Source organism: Mastomys coucha, unplaced genomic scaffold (assembly GCF_008632895.1).
Source record: "Mastomys coucha isolate ucsf_1 unplaced genomic scaffold, UCSF_Mcou_1 pScaffold22, whole genome shotgun sequence".
Classification (NCBI taxonomy): domain Eukaryota; kingdom Metazoa; phylum Chordata; class Mammalia; order Rodentia; family Muridae; genus Mastomys; species Mastomys coucha.
In genome coordinates, this window is record NW_022196905.1 from 143,315,728 (window position 1) to 143,335,132 (window position 19,405).

Genomic DNA, 19,405 nt, shown 5'->3' on the forward strand with positions numbered 1-19,405 from the left:
CATCAGACTGGCGGGGGGCGGCAGCCAGCGCCATCTTTGAGGTGTGGCGGTTCGCGGCTCTCCACAGTAAGAACCATTTCTGTTCATGTTTTCCTCAAAAGTTGTTTACAAAATAAAGTCTGATAATTCAAGAAATGGCTCTTGGGAGTGTCATAAAAACAAGACTCATGATATGGAAAAATTCATCATATGGAATATCCACTATGTAATAGTACCACATATTTATTAAAATAATTAATTGGAGAACCACATACATTACCACATCAACCTTGAAATTATTAGTAAATTGCACAGAAAACAAAATACCAAGTTGACAAGATGTGACTTCATGAGAAAAGTCTGAAAAGGCTCATGGCAGCTGGTGAGGGGTCTGCTGTTCCTCTGGGAGCAAGAAGCACACATCACTATACATCAGAATCGAGCCCCATGGAAAGCCACCGCCGATCAACTCTCTAGAAATTTATTATAGCATCACAACTTATACCAACACAGCAAGGGTCAAGCGTGAAATGTGAAACACATTGAGCAGATACAACTTAGGAACATCTTTTTATTTAAATTAGCTTCAGATACTGGATGGCAAACACTGGAAAGAAAATCTTAGAGGCTCACCCACAAGCCATTCTGTCATGTAGGGGTCCCACCGGACAGGGTCCACAGAGTGGTCACTGAGGGAGGGCAGTATGTGTGAACACGCAAGTTTTCATAAAGTACTGAGGTTCTCAGGGGTGGACAGAGGAGCTGCTAGGCTCCATATGTTTAATACCACCATGTTGGTTTGTATCTACAGAACCCTGAGAAACCAGTAGACTGTGTGCTATGCGTGAACCGGCTCCTCAGGATGAAATACATTCAAATAAAGGCTGGCCACACAAGGAAGGGCAACTTCCACACTTCACAGAAGGTCACACCTTTAACTCTGGAGGCTGAGGCAAGTTGCTCTCTGTGACTTCAGCCTGATTTACATATTTATTTCCAGACTAGCCAGGGGCTACTAGGTAAGACCCTGTCTCAAAATACTACTAAGACTACTAATAGTACTAATCTTAAAATTCCAGTTAAGAGTAGTAAAATTAACAGGAGGAGGTAAAAGCAGCAGAGAGGGTAGTGCTTAAAGAACAGATCTGTAGAGACAAGGCAAGGAATGCCTAAAACTAAGCAGGGGACCATCCTGAGGGCAAGGGCAAGCAGAGAGCAGGGAGAGTGGAGAGCAGGGGGAAGGGAGAGTAGGGGGGAGGGTGGGGAGCGGAGGTAGCACAGTGAGCAAGCTTTCTTTCCCCTCTCCCTGTGTTCAAGGCACACGTCCCTGCATCAACCCCCATGTGGTGCCAAACTTACTAATCTCATACCACTAGCAACACCACTAGTTTTAAGCCAATATTCAGGTTTAAGTTTTGTTTTTAGTTTTCTTAAGGTGCAAGAAAAGCAGAGCAGTAATGATCTCATAGCATCCTCTTAATATGTTTTTATTAACAAGGCACCTGAAATGAGAAATACCATAAAAACTACAGTTTTCAGAGGGAAAAAAATTAGCAAAAATTCAAATTACTACTAAGTAAATGTGTAAAACTATATTACCATACAGCTCTAATATTTTAAATACCCAGTTTCCACATTAAGAAACAATATCAAAAGCAAATGACCCAAAAATTAAATAAGTAAGAAAAGCTTAAATTAAAAACATAAATAAGTAAACATGTAGTAATTACGAGGTAAATAAATTGCAGAAATGATCAGCGTGGACGAGCAGTCCCCGTGAGGGTTAGTTTGCTCCAATGCATCCTTCAACTTGGTCCTATTTTCTTCTGTCGTGATGGACTCTTAAGATTCATATAAGTATTATTATGTGCGTCACAAATTTAAAACATTGTACATTCAAACATTAAGCAACAAATCAGAGATACTAGAAAGTTGGAATAGCCCCGATTCTTCCCTCGTTTGTCACAGTTAGATCCTTTCTTAGAAAAGGCCGCATCCCACCTAACATTTTATCCCAAAGCAGGAGGCACACCCTAGCTGTGATCTACATTTAATAAGAGAGCAATGGAAATGTACTATTATGGGGGGGTAGGGGGACCAAAGAAGACTACACTAATAGGCCAGAGCCACACCCACTATGCAAATGACAGGCCTAGCTCTGAGCGGAATCTCAAGTGGGGCAAGGAAGAGGTTACCTGGGCAGACTCCTGCGGCATCCTGTAGTGAATCCAAGGAAGGAAGCCCCATCAATAACTCCCCACTGAGTCACAACACACGCAGGGATAAAGAACAACAATTAATACTGTAAACTGGGCTCACACCTCTGCTCCTGGGCAGCTGCTAGTTTTTTAGGGTTCCTTGTAACTGCTTGTCTGCTGTTGGGTGCTGATTTCTCTCCTCCACCCCACTTTTTTAATTACCTGAAAGTTAGACAGCTATGTGACTGAACTGTGACCCAGGCTCTCCTGTGAAGGCCACGGCAGGGTGTTCCTGCACTGTCTGGTATTTCTGATGACCATGTGTCTGGGTCATTTTGCAGAATGATTGAACTGATGGGTGAAAGGCCTGTGATGTCACCTGTTTCTAAGCTGACTAAAGAGGAAGCTGAAGCTTCCCTTAAAGGGCCATTTGTCTGGGACATCTCACCAATATTATCTTACTTTCTTTAAAACAGAAATTATGAAAGTAAAGCTTTCACAGTAATCATATTACCTGCATATATGGTTATCATCATTACATGTGTCATTATGGCACAAAAAATGATAAAGTGGGAGCATTAAAATAGATCTTTAATCGCTTTATTTTTAATTGTGTGTTTAAACAAACAATTGTTTGATTGCTTAAACAAATTGTTTAATTGTTTAAAACTTCTCATTTTAAAACCAATCAAAGGTTTAAAAAAAAGCAGAGGGGAAAACCTTTTTGTATATTCTCTTCCCCAAACCCACAGATCGCTGTCTCTCCAGTTATGAGCTACAGTCACGCTTTAGTAGCAGAAGCCAGGAGTGACAGTTGAAGGAAATGTCCAGCCAGAGGTTCAGAGTCCAGCACTGCTTGGCAAGCCACTCAGCCTCTGTCCACCATCTACACAGAGAGAGTGACCAGCACAGTGTGCCCATGACAGGACTACCCACGATGCTCCTGTCAAATAGCCATGCACACACCAGTCCCTGTGCTGACACCCCAGAGCTCCTGTTTCCTAAGGAAGTAGAAGTAACTACTTCTACTGTGATAACACATCTGCTTTACAACCCAGAGCAGCAGCAGACAAAGAATTCCTACTGTGGGCAAAGTAACATGCCTCCTGCTGCCAGGACAGGTTATTTATAGAGAAGATCTCTCTCTCTCTCTCTCTCTCTCTCTCTCTCTCTCTCTCTCTCTCTCTCTCTCTTTCTCTCTCTCTTTCCCTTTCCTTCCTTCCTTCTTCCTTCCTTCCTTCCTTTCTTTTATATAAGAATATTTGAGTGGGGTTGTTTCTTTCTGTTTGATTTTTGAGATAGGGCCTTGCTATTTTACACAGGCTAGCTTCAGACTGCATACACTGTGTGTGTGTGTGTGTGTGTGTGTGTGTGTGCATGTGTGTGATTTTTTTTTTTTCACTATCCTCTCAGCAGTTGGAGAACATTTGGGCTGTTTCCATTTCCTATGGATCCTCCTACATCAGCCTTTACATTCATTGTTTATTTTAAGCAATCAGGCCAGGCATGGTACCTAGAGTTCCAGTGACACGGGAGGCTGAAACAGCTAGGCCCAGGAGTTAAAGACCAGCATTGGCAACAAAGTAAGACCCTTCCTCAAAGTAAATAAATAAAAGCAAGTTTGTTCATGGAAGAAAAAGTCTCTCAGTCTAATTTTTCAAAATTAGTCCCATTACAAATGTCTTTTGATTTGAAATTTTATAATCTGTGTGATGGTACCTGTGTACTATGGGATGCTCCCCTCTGGACCCCAGGTTAGGCACAGATCACATCCAAACACCTATGTCCAAGCACAAGCCAAATGCAAAGAGATCTTTTATTAAGCAAGGCAGAGAGACAAGGTTGAATCTGAATTACACAGAAACAACAGTAAATCATTTTGCAAGTGTTAATTTTAAGAGGAAAAGGGGGGAGTTCTGTCTTAGAATGAGCTAGAATGTGCTGTTAAGATCTGGTTGGGTATGTTAGTTAGGTTAGTCAAAATACTGAATTCTGATCGCTGGACCTTGGTGTTTGGTCTCAGGAATGAGTCAGTGGCCAAATAAGGGGCCAGACCTTGGTGGCAAGCTTCAGAATGAGATCTAAGCTCAGTGGAAGGAGAAGCGAGAAGGGCAAAGCCCGTCAGTGCCATGTTTGCCATGCTTGGGCCTGTGTGCCCTGGTCCTGCCTGCTAGAGATCGCCATGCTTGGGCCTGTGTTTGCCCCAGTCTGGCCTGCTAGAGCTCTTCACTCTGTCTCAGAAGAAAAGGGGCAATTTATAGTAACCAGATGAATCCAACAAGTTTAGAGTCAGGTTTATGTCTCCTGAAAAGAGCATGATGCATTTATAGGTTTTAGTAAGGAAAAGAGGTCAAATATCTTTCTTAAGCAACATAGAAGGAGTTTTTAAAGTACCTCTAAGGTGTATATAGTATATAGTTTAAAAATAGGATTGAGATTCAGGATATTATCAGACAAACTTTTGAAAGCATAGATTGCATGATGATCCAGAAGGGGCAGGCGTAATTAATTACAGAGAACAACCGTCGGGGCACAGTGTGTCACACACACATGTGGCTCCCTGTCTGAGATCCTCCTTCCTGGCTACTCCACATTTAATGAGCACGGCAGGTGTCTTCTCTAATCCCACTGAGTGCACAAGCTCATAGATTCTGTTTTCTGCAGCTGGAGGGATGGCTCAGCCATTAAGAGCACTGGCTACCTTTGTAGGGGACCTAGATTTGATTCACAGCTCACACACCCTCTAGTTCCAGAACCAGGGGACCAATGTCCTCTGGCCTACTCAGGCACTGCATACATACATGTGGTATACTTACATGCAGAAGAGAGGGAAAGGTTCTTTTGCATTAGCCTAGGAGACTAGTCTTGTTTAGAACTCAGATTACAGACCTAAACGCCAAAGTCAAATTCTACAAAAGCGTAGTGTTGGAGGTGAGAAAAAACAATAGTTATATTGAGTTGAGTATACTGAGTAAAAGTGAAAACTGCAAAGGCTGAAGGCTGCTGCTAACAAAGAAAGACTCTTCCCATCATTCCAAAGGAAGCATGAGGGGCACTGGCACAAAGACTACAGGCCAGGGGAACACTCGGCAAAGGTCTAAGGAGTCATTGGTCAGAGCCTCTTCCCTGATGGAGGTCAGGCAGCAGCTAACGAGGAACTGGTAAGCTAAGAGGAGTGAGTATACTAATTACATTTCAGACTCTAACAGGAAGTACTAGATTCTACAGACTTAAAGATCATTATTTCCTGAAGAACTCACGATCATTCCACTCAAAGTGACAATTCCAAACAGTCAATGCAAGTGTGCGCAAGAAAACCTTGCCAATGCTTTGTAAACAAGGCCTTCCCCACACAGAGCCACCCCTTCAGCCTGGGCCACTGGCTTGCTTATCCTGTACCACAAGTATGAGGTTTGGTAGCCCAAAGCCAACAGGCTCTATGAGCACCTCTCATTTCTCAACTACATTTCTCTGTACCTCTAGGCATTTTTGTTTTGTTTTGGCCTTTAAGTGAAGATTTCTCTGATTAAAAATTCCAGATTTTTTTTTTTAATTTCAGGAATTTCTTCACATTTCATAAAGAAAACTCCCAGAAATGGAAGAGCTGACCAATTACGCAGACCCAAACTCAACCATCCACTTTTCGTACTTCTCCAGGTCTGCCGCTGAGACAGACTTGGCGATTTTTTTAAGCGCCAACTCCAAGTCCCCTCTGGTGACAGGCATCTGCAGCTCCTCCTTGGACAGGGCCCGGATCTCTTCTGGACTCAAGCCATTGATGCGCCGCCTCATTGCCATCAAAGAAGCGTCCCTGAAATCACAGGCCAAGCAGTCAGCAGCCATTCGTGCACCTGCTCTCAACACTTGGACTGCTACAGTTACCACAAATACTCTATTACAAAGTTACACAAACATTCTGAGGACTATGCTATATGTGCTTTCATGATGCCACTTAGAAGTCTCCAGTCACATCCAGAAGTTTCAGAAGAGGTTCAAAACAGATGTAAAAGCTAGGGAGATGGCTCAGTTGGAATAGTGCTGGCTATCTAAACACGAGAACCAGGGGTTCAATTCCCAAACCCTCCAAAATGCTGGGTATATTAGCACATGCTTGTCATTGTCATTGTAGCTAGCCTCTTGGCCAGCTAGCCTAGCCTACTTGGCAAGCCTAAGGCCATTGAGAGACCTTGTCTCCAAAACCAGGGTGAGGCCAGGGATGGTGGTACACACACTTGGTCCAGTAACCAGAAGGTAGAAGCAGGCAGACCTCTATGATTTGGGGTATGACTTGGTTTACATAGCCTGCTAGAGATACACAGTGAAACCCTGCAAAAAAGAAAAGACAAGAAACCCACCCCAATTCACCATATAAATAAAATCAGGTGGACAGCACCTGAGAAACAACATCCAAGATTGATCTCCACATGCACACATGTGCACAGGCATCTGCATGCATTCATATACCTGCAAACACACACACACACACACACACACACACACACACACACACCAAAACAGGATAGAAGAAGTGTATTTTATCACAGAGACCTGGGGCAAGCTCAACTAGTACCGGTTTTCTTCTCTGTGCCTCAAAAATAGCCTGGAAGTTTAGGAAGAGAAATCAATTTTGGAATACAGAATTGCACACTTGGAATGAACATCTGGCTAATGTTAAATGATTCAAGTCTACAACCAATGAGTCAGTGTACAGCCTCAGCAAATGGAGTAAAGGTAGGGTGTGAGCATCTCCACATGCTAGTTACCTCAGGGGAAGTCTGTGGGATGTTTCTCCTGACCAACTGTAAATAAATACAAAGCTTTAGAGGAAATGGCTGAGTTCTCATCAAGACCTACCAGGAAAGACAAGCCAGCCACACCTTCATGTCTGCCAGTGTTTTACTACAGAGACTGGAAACTATAGTGAGCATGAGCCTCTAGACTCAAATGCACCCACAAAAAACACTAGCAGAAAACAGATGCTAAAGCTTTAAGGGAAAGCTCGGAGCCCAAGTATGCAGACGTCTCCATATTAGAACTAAAAGTTCTCTTTTTCCAGTGATGTATCTTAAATCATGAAGTTCTTAAAGTGGAAGGAAACTGAAAACTGTATCTCTTCCATCGATGAAACCAATCAACTTCGTTTATCCTCATGTGGTCCAAATTTGCCCAACAAAGCTACATACTATTGCTTCCATAGTGCGGAAAGCTAAAGGTGATTAGCTAGGGGTTGCTCAGCTGCTGCCGCCAAGTAAGACATAGTGTTTCTTAGAACAACCAAAAGTCTGTATGAGGAACAGGAATCGAGCTCACTGGTGGAGCACTTGCCCAGCACTTGCAAGCATCCCCTGTTTGTTGTCCAATACCCTAAAAGGGTGTCTGCAGTCCTAGCATTTCTGAGACACAGGCAGGAGGAGCATGAATTTACAGACTGGGCAACAGAGGACCTGGTATTAAGAATTGAGCAAGAGAAAGCAAAAGTCTTCTGTATGTGTCTGTAAAACAATCAAGGTGTATATTAAGGGAATCTGTACGATATTATGCTGTGTATGTTTTAGGGTTGATCATTTGTGCCCTGTGCTTAGGAAGACCGTCTCTCTGCTCTCAGTACTCCTTACTGCCTGCTGTTCTCTGTCTAGGGCTGAGGCCTCCTGAGCTTGGCCTCCTGGGTGTTAGCATGGCTGTTGTTGTTCATGTTTAGGCAATCAGGTTGGTGGAAGGAAAGGGAAGGGAGAATGGTGTAGTAATTATATTATAATCTCAAAAAAAATTTTTTTAAAGAAAAAAAAAGTACAAACCTCCAGGAAACAGGGTACTGCCTTCAGGGTTTGGGCTAACGCCACTGACTTTAAGACCAGCTGTCCTGCACACCTAAACTAACATGTGGGCTCAGCCACAGGTCACCAAGACACACCTGCAAATGTTAGTTATGTCAGCACCCGAGTAGCCCTCAGTCTTGTCCGCGATGTCCTCCAGGTGGATGTCAGGGTCCAGGTCCACCTCCCGAAGGCTGATCTTCAGGAGCTCCGCTCTTCCTTTTGCTGTTGGAAGATGAAATGCCTCATGTAAACTTACTGCTCCTTTTGCTGAGGGACCCCATTTTAACATCCAGAAAAGGAAAACAGTGTAAAGAAGAGATGGAGAAGGCCCCAGGACTTCTATTTGCCATACAATGCAGTCTCTCTACTTTCTATATGTGGTCACTGAAATGTGATGGGACTTAACTACCCTTATAGAGGCCAGATGCCTGCTGTGAGGACCACAGCTCTGAGCTCTCTACGGAAGATTAACACTGTTTTCAAGCACAGGAACTGCTTCTAAGTAAAAACATCTGAGGGATGCCAAGGCAGCTCAGCTGCCAAGAGCACTGGCTGCTCTTGCAGAGGACCTGAGTTCAATTCCGAGTACCCATGTGTGGCTCACACCATCTGTAACTCCAGTTCCAGGGGATCCTACGCCCTCTTCTGGCCTACATACAAAATGCATGCATGTGGTTCTAATACACACTGGCAAAATACCTATGCACATAGAATTACTTGTAAAATAGAAAAACTATTTGGTCTTGTTTATCAAAAGAGACAGAATGGAGTATAACTTCTCAGAATAACCCTGTTCAAATGTTAGGATGACAAATTTAAGTAGCTCTTGTCCATGATTCAGAAAAGTTTCTAAGACATAGCAGTGAGCATAAACTGTTCTCAGGTGAAGCTTCTACTTATAGCACTAGTCCATGGCACTTGGTGCCAGCATGGTTTCCTCCCATGGTGTGGACACGGCTCAGTGCTGAGCCCCTTGGCATCTCATTGCTGTAGTTTGAGGTAGTCCTGCTTGAACAAAACATTATGATAGGCTATGACAGGTTTACCTGGGTCTCCCCGAAGATACAAAAGAAGTTAAATTTCCTCAACTATTATTTTAAGAAAATTTAAATGTATAGGAAAAAAAAACCTTTACATTACATCTCTTCACCATTCACTGGGGGTTAACAGTACCACTCCAGCTCCCTAATTCCCACCCCCCATACACACACACACACACACACACACACACAAACATGTGAATTGAGGGCTGGCTGCAGGTAACATTATACCTACACGTCATTAGCATGCATTTCCGAAGAATAAATACATCCAGGGCATATAACAGCAGGGCCTCGGTAAATACCTGAAACACAATTCAAAGTGCAGTGCCCCTGTCCACTGGCTTCCTGGCATCTACCCCATCATGGCTTATGTTCACACCACACCTCAGCATTGTCTAATTAGAGTCCCCCGTATCCCTTTATATTTATTTTATCTTTCATGATACTTACAATCCTCCCCCCAATTCCTAATATCAAAGCATTTAAATAAAAAGTCTGAAGAGGTCTTCATACAAAGTGGTATGACCCAAGATGCTATGGAAGACCAAGCAGCAAGGTGGGGAGAGTTGCTGCTGACAATTTTTCCGATGGCCTACAGAGCAACAGCATCCTGCCTGCCGATGGGACTCTCTGGAGATGAACAGATCAGTGGGAAAGAAATGGGAGTGAGGTGGGTGATGACAGGTGGGTTGGGCAATGAAGAAAAGCAAACCAGTGCTCAGGGAAAATGAAACCCGGTTTTCCCCATACTATATGCAAAAATCAGTGCCAATGCATTACAAGTAAAATAAATATGAAATTATTATATTATATTATTTCAGGAAATAACTAGGAAAACAGTTAATGATCTCAGGGAGAACTCTTAAGACACAGATTTTTCTAGAGGAGTGTGCTGGGGCTGCAGGGACAGCTCAGCAGATAAACCACTCACCATGAAAGCATGAGGACCCGAGTTTGGATCCCACATCACAGTCTGGGAGGGGCAGCATGAACTGTGACCCCTGAGCTAGGAGGCAGACATGGGTCCTGAGGGCTCACTGGCCAGCTAGTCTAGTCAGTCAATGAGCTCCAACTGAGTGAGAGACCCTGTCCCAAAAAATGAGGAGGGGGACAGAGGACGACACCCAACACTGACCTCTGGCCTCCAGAGGCATGTGCATAGCAATCACACACACACACACACACACACACACACACACACACACACACACACACACGATCACATTCATGTGGCTATGCGCACACCACACACACAATGGAAGCACAAGGGAAGAGCTTGCCATGCAGAACATGCTTGAATTAGGGACTCCTATTATCACAAGAACCATGTCCTCAAATATTCTTATGCTCAAGTTCTAACTCCAAGTCCTTTGGAGTTTGACTGCTCTTGGTGACAGGTTTTCTTAAAGGAAACAATGAGGTCATGTGACTCTGCCCTAACCCAATGTAACTGGTATTCTTACAGAGCATTTAGGGCACAGAAGTACTCAGGAGGGAGGTCACCCGTGGATACCAGAGGAAGATGACAACTACCAGAAAAAGAGAAGGGTCTCGGAGTGAAAGACGTCTACACAGCCTTGATTCTAAGGATAGAACAAAAATCCCCTTTTCCTCACTTGCACAGGTGACTTAACAGCATTAACTCTGAAGGACACACAGCTAGTCTACACTGTTAGTGACTTCCCTCGCAAACTCTGAAGGACACACAGCTAGTCTACACTGTTAGTGACTTCCCTCGCAAACTCTGAAGGACACACAGCTAGTCTACACTGTTAGTGATTTCCCTCACAAACTCTGAAGGACACACAGCTAGTCTACACTGTTAGTGACTTCCCTCGCAAACTCTGAAGGACACACAGCTAGTCTACACTGTTAGTGGCTTCCCTCGCAGCCTTGCTGGAGAAGACAGGTACCACAGCTCGACTATAAACAGTGGCTTCAGCTCCCTTCCTAGAGCCTGGGCAGCCATTTTAGAAGGAAACATGGTCTTCCCCTGGGTCTACAGATGTCCCATGCCTAGGACAGGATGAGAAGGCCTGGCATCTGTCCCTTCGTCCTATGTCTGACATCCAGGCTGGCTTATCCTCTATTCACCCTGCATCTAGATAGGTTAGGTATTAGAGAACTATATTGTCCTCTAGTCCAGGGTTAATCTGACAGAGATGTGCCTGGTCTCTCATTCCCCTTCAAGGTAAAGCCCCCTACCAGCTACAATGGCCACCAAAGGAATGAGGAGAGGCGGCACCTGTGGCCCTGTAGGACCTCTGCCTGTGCCCAGGAATGCTCATGTTCCTCCCTGGGTTCTTCTCTCCTTTGTCACTCCTTCCCAGCATGCAGAACCAGCTTTGTGGTGAAGATGGCTTTAAACAGAGCTTCCTCTTCTCCATTATCTCATCGCTAAATAACAGGTCTTTTTTTTTTTTTTTTTTTTTTTTTTTTTTTTGTATCGCCAACATTTATATGTGAGAGAGATCTCCTACCACAGCATGCACCCCACACCTGGGTTCCATGACACCTTCGTCTTGGACTTTGTGACTTAGAGAACCGTGAGCAAATGATCTCTGTTGTTTAATATAACTAGGCTATGGTGCTTGTAATAGCACACTAAAAAATGAACACAGAAGAATGGCACACGGCTCCAGAATGGAACTACATCTTTATGCGGAAACATGCTGAGCAAAAGCAGCAGACGAACAGACACTGTTCTGTGACTGAATTTATGTAAAATTGCAAAAGAAATGAAACTGTTTGGAAATATATTATTAAGTGATACAATTACGAGGAAAAACAATAAATCATTTTTATAAAAGGAACAACAGCGGTTAGCAGTGGGCCTGGGAGGGAGTGTGCTTGGGAGGACACTCTGGGGACTGCTGAGTTCCGAGGATGTCTTGTCTCTTTCCTAGAAGTGGGGACAAGAGCATTTGACTTGCCAATTATTGAATAAACAGAGAAAGCTAATAAATGATTTGGCCCCAAGTTCACGAACACACAGCCGAATGAGACAATACAGCGTGAGTAGTCATGGTGGAGAAATAACAGGCAAGCATTTTCCAATGCTTGAAAAAAAAGAAAGAAAGAAGGAAAGAAGGAAGGAAGGAGGGAGGGAAGGAGGGAGGGAGGGAGGGAGGGAGGGAGAAAAGGAAAGAAGGAAGGAAGGAAGGAAGGAAGGAAGGAAGGAAAGAAGGAAGGAAGGAAGGACACACCTCGGAACTCTTTGCCCTTGGGTTCTAGAGATGGAAATGAGCCTGAGGGCCTTTGGGACAAACACGGTCAGGTCACTGATGCAGACATAGCCTGGCAGTCATGATGGCTGATCCTCTGAGTGAAGTCCCTTCAGCCACTGCCCTAGGTAAGATTGTCTCATAAGCTCAACCAGTAATTAAGCCCTACTGTAAGAAAAAGAAATGTGTTTAAGTCATAAGATTACCAAAAGTAACAGAATAAAAGTGACAGTCAGGGCAGGTGACATACAGCAGGGCCTGTGAGATGAAATTCTACCAATTAATTATGTTAGCTAGCCTGGAGGCCAAGTCACAGGAGAGATCAAGTAATATAAAAGTACAGTTTCAAAATTCATAGGCAAGGCTTCCCTGTCTACCCATGGAGAGACAACTGACACCCAACCAGCCCTCCTATGGTAAACAACTATAATCTTAGGCAAAGTCACAAGGCCAAATATTTTCATGTCTTGGTGTTTACCTGCTTGTATGGCTATGACCCTGTGTGTGCAATGCCTGCAGAGGCCAGAAGATGGCTTTGAATCCCCTGGGACTCAAGTTATAGATGAATGTGAGCTACCGTGCTAGTACTGGGAATCAATCCAGGGCTCTCTCAAAAGGCAGCCAGTGCTCTTAAACCACTGGCCATCTTTCCAGCCCCAAGAATTTTAAGATGAGTTTTTCTTGGTTTTGCCTCTGAGTACCAGCAGGAACACCCTTTATGGGAAAGCAATACCCAGACGTGCTACAATACAAAGCATGTGATATGAACCATGTGGTGTATTAAGAAACAGGAAAATGCATATAAATCAAGAAAACTAAAAAACAGTGAATAGAAACAGGGTTGTCTAAAGGTTGGAATGGCTAACATAAAGTAAGAAGTGGCAATCTAGTTTTAAGTAAACATTAAACTGAAATACAAAGGCTTGAAATAATGTATTAATGTTACAGTTTCCATGAATCAGGAATCTAGAAGAAGCTTATCTAGATTGTCCGGCTTGGGGTCCATGATGGCTAATTTTTATGTTCAACTTGCCTGGGACCAAGTACCCAAAATGTATGCCAAGTTTTATTCTGGAGGGAAACATTTAAGTTGGTGACTTTGAGGGTGGCAAAGCACCTGCTCCACGGTGTGGCTGGGCCTCACCTCTTCAGCTGAAGGCTTGGACAGTTAAAACACTGGCCTCACCCACAAAATGGGAGCCTGGAGGCAGACAGGTTTCTGTCTTAAGTGCCCGTAGCATCAGCTTTATCTGTGTCTCTACCCTGGCAGCTTACCCTGCACGCTGTGGACTTGTCAGCCTCTGTGATTCCCTGAGCCTTACCCTGAATTATTCCATCCATCAATACATATCTTTCTCCTCTTCTCTCTCACTCCTTCTTCCCACACCCACCATCAACACACAGACAGAGAAGCAGACAGGCAGGCACACTCTATTGGTTTTTTGTCCAACCTAGAACATATCCTAGTGTCCTTCTGTTGCTGTGATATTCTTACCCAAAGTGACTTATTTGAAGGACAGGCTGACTTGGTCACAGTTTATCACTGAGGGATGTCAGAGTGGGACCTTAAACAGGAGAGCAAAGGCAGGACCGCTCAGTACTCAACACAGCATTACCTTCAACCAGGGAACTCGCTCATAGCTAGGAGCTACAGCAGAAACATGGAAAAATGCTGCTTGCTGGCTCACACTCATACTTAGCCGGCTTTCTGACATAGCCCAGGCCCAACCGCATTGGAAAGGTGCTACCCACAATAGTCTGGCCCCACCTACATCAACTAACAATCAAGACAACTCCCCGTAGACATGCTCACAGGCCAATCTGATGCAGGCAATCCATTGAGACTCCCTTCTTGGGTGACTCTAGGCTGTGTCAAGTAGACAGTTAAAGCTAAATAGGACAGAAAGTATCTCATGAGGTTGTACTACAGGCCTAGACTAGTCAATCTAGAAGCAGCTCATTTCTATGACTGGCAAGATGGTAGCAGTTAGTAGAAGTCTTCAGTTCCTATGTGGGCTTCCCCATGACTGCCTGAGTAACCTCATGTCATGGCTGCCTGGGCCTCATGAGAAGGACTTCCTGCAGAAACTATCCTTCCTCGATCTAGGTTTAGAAGTCCTTAGCATCACTTCTGCCACCCTGTTCTGAGACACAGGTCACACGACCAACACAGGGAAAGAACTGCAGGAGTTAAAGGGAAGAGAGACAAGTGGACAAGACAACAGGGAGGCATCCCAGCAAGGCCACCAACTATTTAACAACTGGAAATGACAGGTCTGCAAAACACACCTAAAATGGATACTCACATGACAGATATAAAGCAGAAAAGAGATGGGAGAGGAAAGGGTCAGTGGACAAAGACGGATGGAACCTATCAGAAGAAAAGGTTAGAGGAAATGGCTAGCATGCCAGTGACGGTGACAGTAAGACCAAGACATCCAACACACATGCAGGATAAAGAAAAGGGAACTGCATGTTATGGTCAGCTACTGCAATACATAGAGTACCATCTTAAATACAGCGGGAGGACAGTGACCAGCCCATTCCTACAGACAAACATGTCACCATTGTCACTGCTCAGCATTTATGCTGGACACAGTAGCGCATCGGCCACCAAACAGCCAACTGTCAGTTTGTCTGAAATGGCCTCAGTGTAGAAAGATTTTAGTATCAACCAATAGGGAATGGAGAAACAGCCTGTGACATGTTCACACAGTGAAACAACAAAAGCGGCAAGTCAGCTCAGTGGGGAAGAAGGACGGTGGACTGGGAAGGGCTCACGAAGCCTTTTCTGGAGGAAAGGTGCATTGCTTCTTGGTATGTGGTCTCACAGTGACATACAGCTGCCATATATCAGACTCTTAAAGGGGATAAGGTTTATTGTATCTAAATTAATTCTCAGTAAAACTGACTTAAAAACAGAGAATTAACCAGAGGCAGAAAGACACATCTCAACACACAAGGGGACAATGACAGATGACATCACATTAAAATCAGGCTGAGAGTGGTGGCAGCACAGTAAATAAGAAACCCTAGCTGAGGTTCCTCTGATGATAGGGAGACAGCGGCTTAACCTCAGGATGGCTCGGAAGCCACATGAAAAGTGCAGAAGCTAGTAGCAGTCCCGGAAGTAGACATGCTCATTTTTGTGCACTGTGTGGAAATGGTAAAAATAGCTGTTTGCTACAGCAGTCGGTTCTTCCCCAAGCTAACACAGCTCCTAGAGACCAGGAAGAAAGGCCAACCTGGAGCTTCCCCTTGGAGGGAATGACAAGAGGGATGTGTGCTCCTCACACTCCAGCTTCCCACAGCCCTGCCGAAGGACTCGACTCTGCCAGCCCAGGCTGAGCACCATGGAGCAATCAGCATGCTGTATTCTGAGGGCCACCAACACCAGAAAGTCCCAGGAGCTTCAGGACCAGAAGCCAATGGCACCTTGGAAAAGCTCACACAGCTCCATGGGAGGGCAAAGAAGAGGGGAACATGGGTCTAACTGTGTCTAATGTCTGGCATTCAGGAAAACTGTCCAGGGTACCAATCTCTGCCTCACTAGACTGTGGCACAGGTAGAGCTTACTCTATGAGTTTAACCTCCTCATTTTCTGAAAGTAGAAAACAGAGGACCATCTTCTTTTTTAAATGCAAATGTTAACAGCTGTGAATTTTTCACCCATGATGACTTACATGGTCTACACTGCATACATGTCCAGAGACACACAATGGAGAAAATGTACAGAAATTCTACTTTCACTCAGTTGATAAAATCTAGAGTTAGTCTGTACCATCTGCTGTGGTGACTCCTTATTCTAACATTGATAATTTATCTGCTGTTTTTGATTATTCCTCTAGAGATTTTTTTAAAAATCCAAATATTTGCCTTGTTAATATCCTATCTCATATTTCACTTAACATTTTTATTTTCTCAACATACTGAGGCTAAGTTCTATTTCACAGGCTAAAATAGTATCAACTCAAGCCTTCCTTTTTTCTTTGAGATTTTTTTCTTATTTTATGTATATGACTACACTGTAGCTGTCTTCAGACACACCAGAAGAGGGCATCAGATCCCATTACACATGGTTGTGATCCACCATGTGGTTGCTGGGAATTGAACTCAGGACCTCTGGAAGAGCAGTCAATGCTCTTAACTGCTGAGTCATCTCTCCAGGCTTCAAACATTCCTCTTTAATGTACATGTTTACAGACCTTAAAAAACTATGTCACCTTCATATCACAATAGTGTGACACATTTTTCTACCAAGATAAAAATATTTTCTATTTTTCCAATTTTCTTAGGCCCTTTTGTTATTCAGAGTTAACTTGTTTAGTAGTAAGATATTGGGGTAATCTAAATATCTTCCTGATTCCTAATTCAATTCCATTACTGTCAAGAGTACACTCTCCAAGATGACAGTTTTTAAGATTTTTATTAAATTGAGAAAATTCCTTTCAATGGTACTAGAACAGAATATACACATGGAAGAAATAAAAGCCAACCTACACATACAATTAACTCAAGGAGAACCACAGAGCTAAATATAGTTTCTAAAAGAAAACAGAAGAAGAAAACTTTGCAGCCTGGGGGCAAGCAAACATTTCCTAAGATACAGGAAGCCCTATTAATAAAAAAAAAAAAAAAAAAAAATACAAAAAAACTTGACATAAGGTCTTTACCAAATTAAAATACTCTGGCTATCAAGAAATAACTTTAAGAAAACTGAAAAGCAAACTACAAACTGGAAGAAAAAATATAAAAATGAATGTAAAGAGAATTTATATAAAGTGTGAATAAAATATTAAAATTATAAAATGGGAGGAAATACTTCATAAGCTCATAAAAAGATGCTCAATATTTTAAGTCATCAGAGAACACAGACTGACATAGTGAGACTCTATTTCACACAGACCAGAGCAAATAACAGAAGCATTGGTGGCAGCTGCCATAGGCCAGGCTACAGCAGAGCTGGCCTTCCATTTATTGATGGTGATAGTGACGGTGACAATATAACACAGTACGACCACTCAGGTTTGGGTATTTCTTATAAACCTAAATATAGGTGGGCACAGCATCAGTCTTATAAAGTTGAACATATACCTCCCCTCTGACTGACTGATCTATCCTATTCATATAATCCCAAAGACCTAAAAACAGTCACCCATAAAAATAATAACAATAGCCAGAAAGTAGAAGCCACTCCTGTGCCCATCAACAGGGGAACCAACACCTGGCAGCTCCATCACACAGAGAGGAAACTGATGGCAGAACAGTCGCATATGCTGATCTCAAAGGCAGTGTGCAGGAAGAGCATCCCCAGTGACTGTATGCTGTCCTGATCCTATGTATACAAAGCTTAGCAAGAGAGAAGTGGGTCTGTGGTGATGGAGGACCAGAAATGGAGAGCTGGGTGAAGTGCTAGGCACACAGGCCTTCTGGGGTAACAAAGTTCCCACATCATGCCTAGGATACCAACTCAACCTGACAACACAGGTCAAAGAACTCATCCCATGATACACTTAGGATATACACCTTTCATTACATAGACATTTATCTCAAAGGAAAAAAAGATAAAAACAGCTTAAGAAAACTTCAACATTCAAGAAGAAATCACTTTTCAAAGCACCTAAGACAACTTTTTAAAAATATTTAAGTAAGGGTTAGTGAAGCCCAATTTTTAAAAGTAAGGACTCAAGTGGTGCCAAACTTGTCAGCACAAATACTGCTCTGAAGCTGGGTTTCCCTGAGATGCAGAGGACATCATGTGGCTTCTATTTCCATCACTCAGACTGGCCTCCTAACACCATGGAGGGCTTCAGACAAAGAACCAAGCACACAGATTTAAATAATAGAAAAGGGTTAACAGGAAATGACAAGAATTTCCAAATCCAGTAAAGGGAAAGCATCATACCTGTCGGTAGAGGGATGTAGATCCTTTTCTCTAGCCTCCTGCGCAAAGCTTCATCGATGTCCCATGGGAAGTTCGTAGCAGCCAGGACCATCACCATTTTGGATGGGTCATCGTTTTCTAAGGCTCCTCCAACTCCTAGGCACAGGAAGCAGGGAAAGGCTGTCGGTGTCATGGTGATGGCCACTGAAATCCTTTTCCTCAGCAAGTACCTCTAAGTGTTAGCCACAGCTCTTGGTGGGGCCTCCATGAGGCAACATCACCATCTCTGACTTCAATAGCGCGGCAAACCTCACATCAACACAGAGCCGAAGAATCCAACAACCCAGGGCAGGGATCTCTGCAATCTTTCTGTAAGAAAGCCATGCATTTTGCTTCTGAAGACTCAGAGTCTGGGTCCACTTAATCTTTCCTGTCTTCCCTGTAAACTGCCTCTTTTCTGATTTATCTGGGGGCGGGGGGTAATCTAGTTAGCTTTCTCAAGAAGAGCTGAAACACTACATAGTGTTTCATGACCAGAAGAAGTATTTTCTACCTCTTCACAATTACAGTTTTAGAATTAAAACTTTTATCAGAGCATGGAAGTACACATTTTTAATCCCAGCACCTGGAAGGCAGAGGCAGATGAATCTATGTGAGTTCAAGGCCAGCCTGGTCTATGTAGAAAGTTCAAAGTCTGCAAGATCTACAAAATAGAGAGAATCTGTCTCAAAACAAAAACAATAACAAAAGAACAACAACAAAAACTTTGAAGGTGCACAATTGTCTCAGGGCAATGCACAGTGAAATGTCATTTCATACATAAGCTCACAAACATGATTGTTTATCAAAGTAGTAGATTTTGAGCAATACAGTTCAACATGTATAATAAATAAGTCATTACTAAATGTCTTCTTAAATCATTCTTATGAGGTATAAATTTCTCCAACAGCCATAAGTAATGTTAAATGAAGCCCTGCTAGCTGAATATGTATTCAGTTATGCCCTGGCCACAATTTTAAATATCTAATGTTTTCTGTTATGCTTTGCTCCCAAATAAAACATATTCCTTCCTTTCTTATATAATCAGACACTGGAACTGGACTGACTGAGAGCTGGGTGTCCTGCCCCACACTCTAACTGTTAGTCTCTAAAAGCCTGGCATTGTGTGCCATGTGATGTTAAGTTCCCATCCTAAATTGGACATAGTTCTACCGGAGGACCCAGCTATACTACTCCTGGGCATATACCCAAAAGATGCTCC

At 43.3% G+C, this 19,405-nt stretch overlaps 1 protein-coding gene across 5 annotated transcripts in view; it reads right to left on the minus strand.

Moving 5' to 3' along the window:
• Positions 1–1,455: 1,455 nt before the first annotated feature.
• Positions 1,456–19,405, minus strand: part of Katnal1 (katanin catalytic subunit A1 like 1) — a 58,510-nt gene continuing 40,560 nt past the window's right edge. For 3 of the 5 annotated variants that reach the window (XM_031338789.1, XM_031338793.1, XM_031338792.1), the window contains exons 9-11: positions 18,166–18,300; positions 8,089–8,215; positions 1,456–5,988 (exon numbers count right to left, since the gene is read on the minus strand). In XM_031338789.1, the coding sequence (XP_031194649.1) occupies positions 5,790–5,988; positions 8,089–8,215; positions 18,166–18,300 (461 nt within the window). In that variant the 3' untranslated portion in view covers positions 1,456–5,789. The remainder of the gene's footprint in view (positions 5,989–8,088; positions 8,216–18,165; positions 18,301–19,405) is intronic. The other 2 variants (XM_031338791.1, XM_031338790.1) reach the window with 1 other exon arrangement.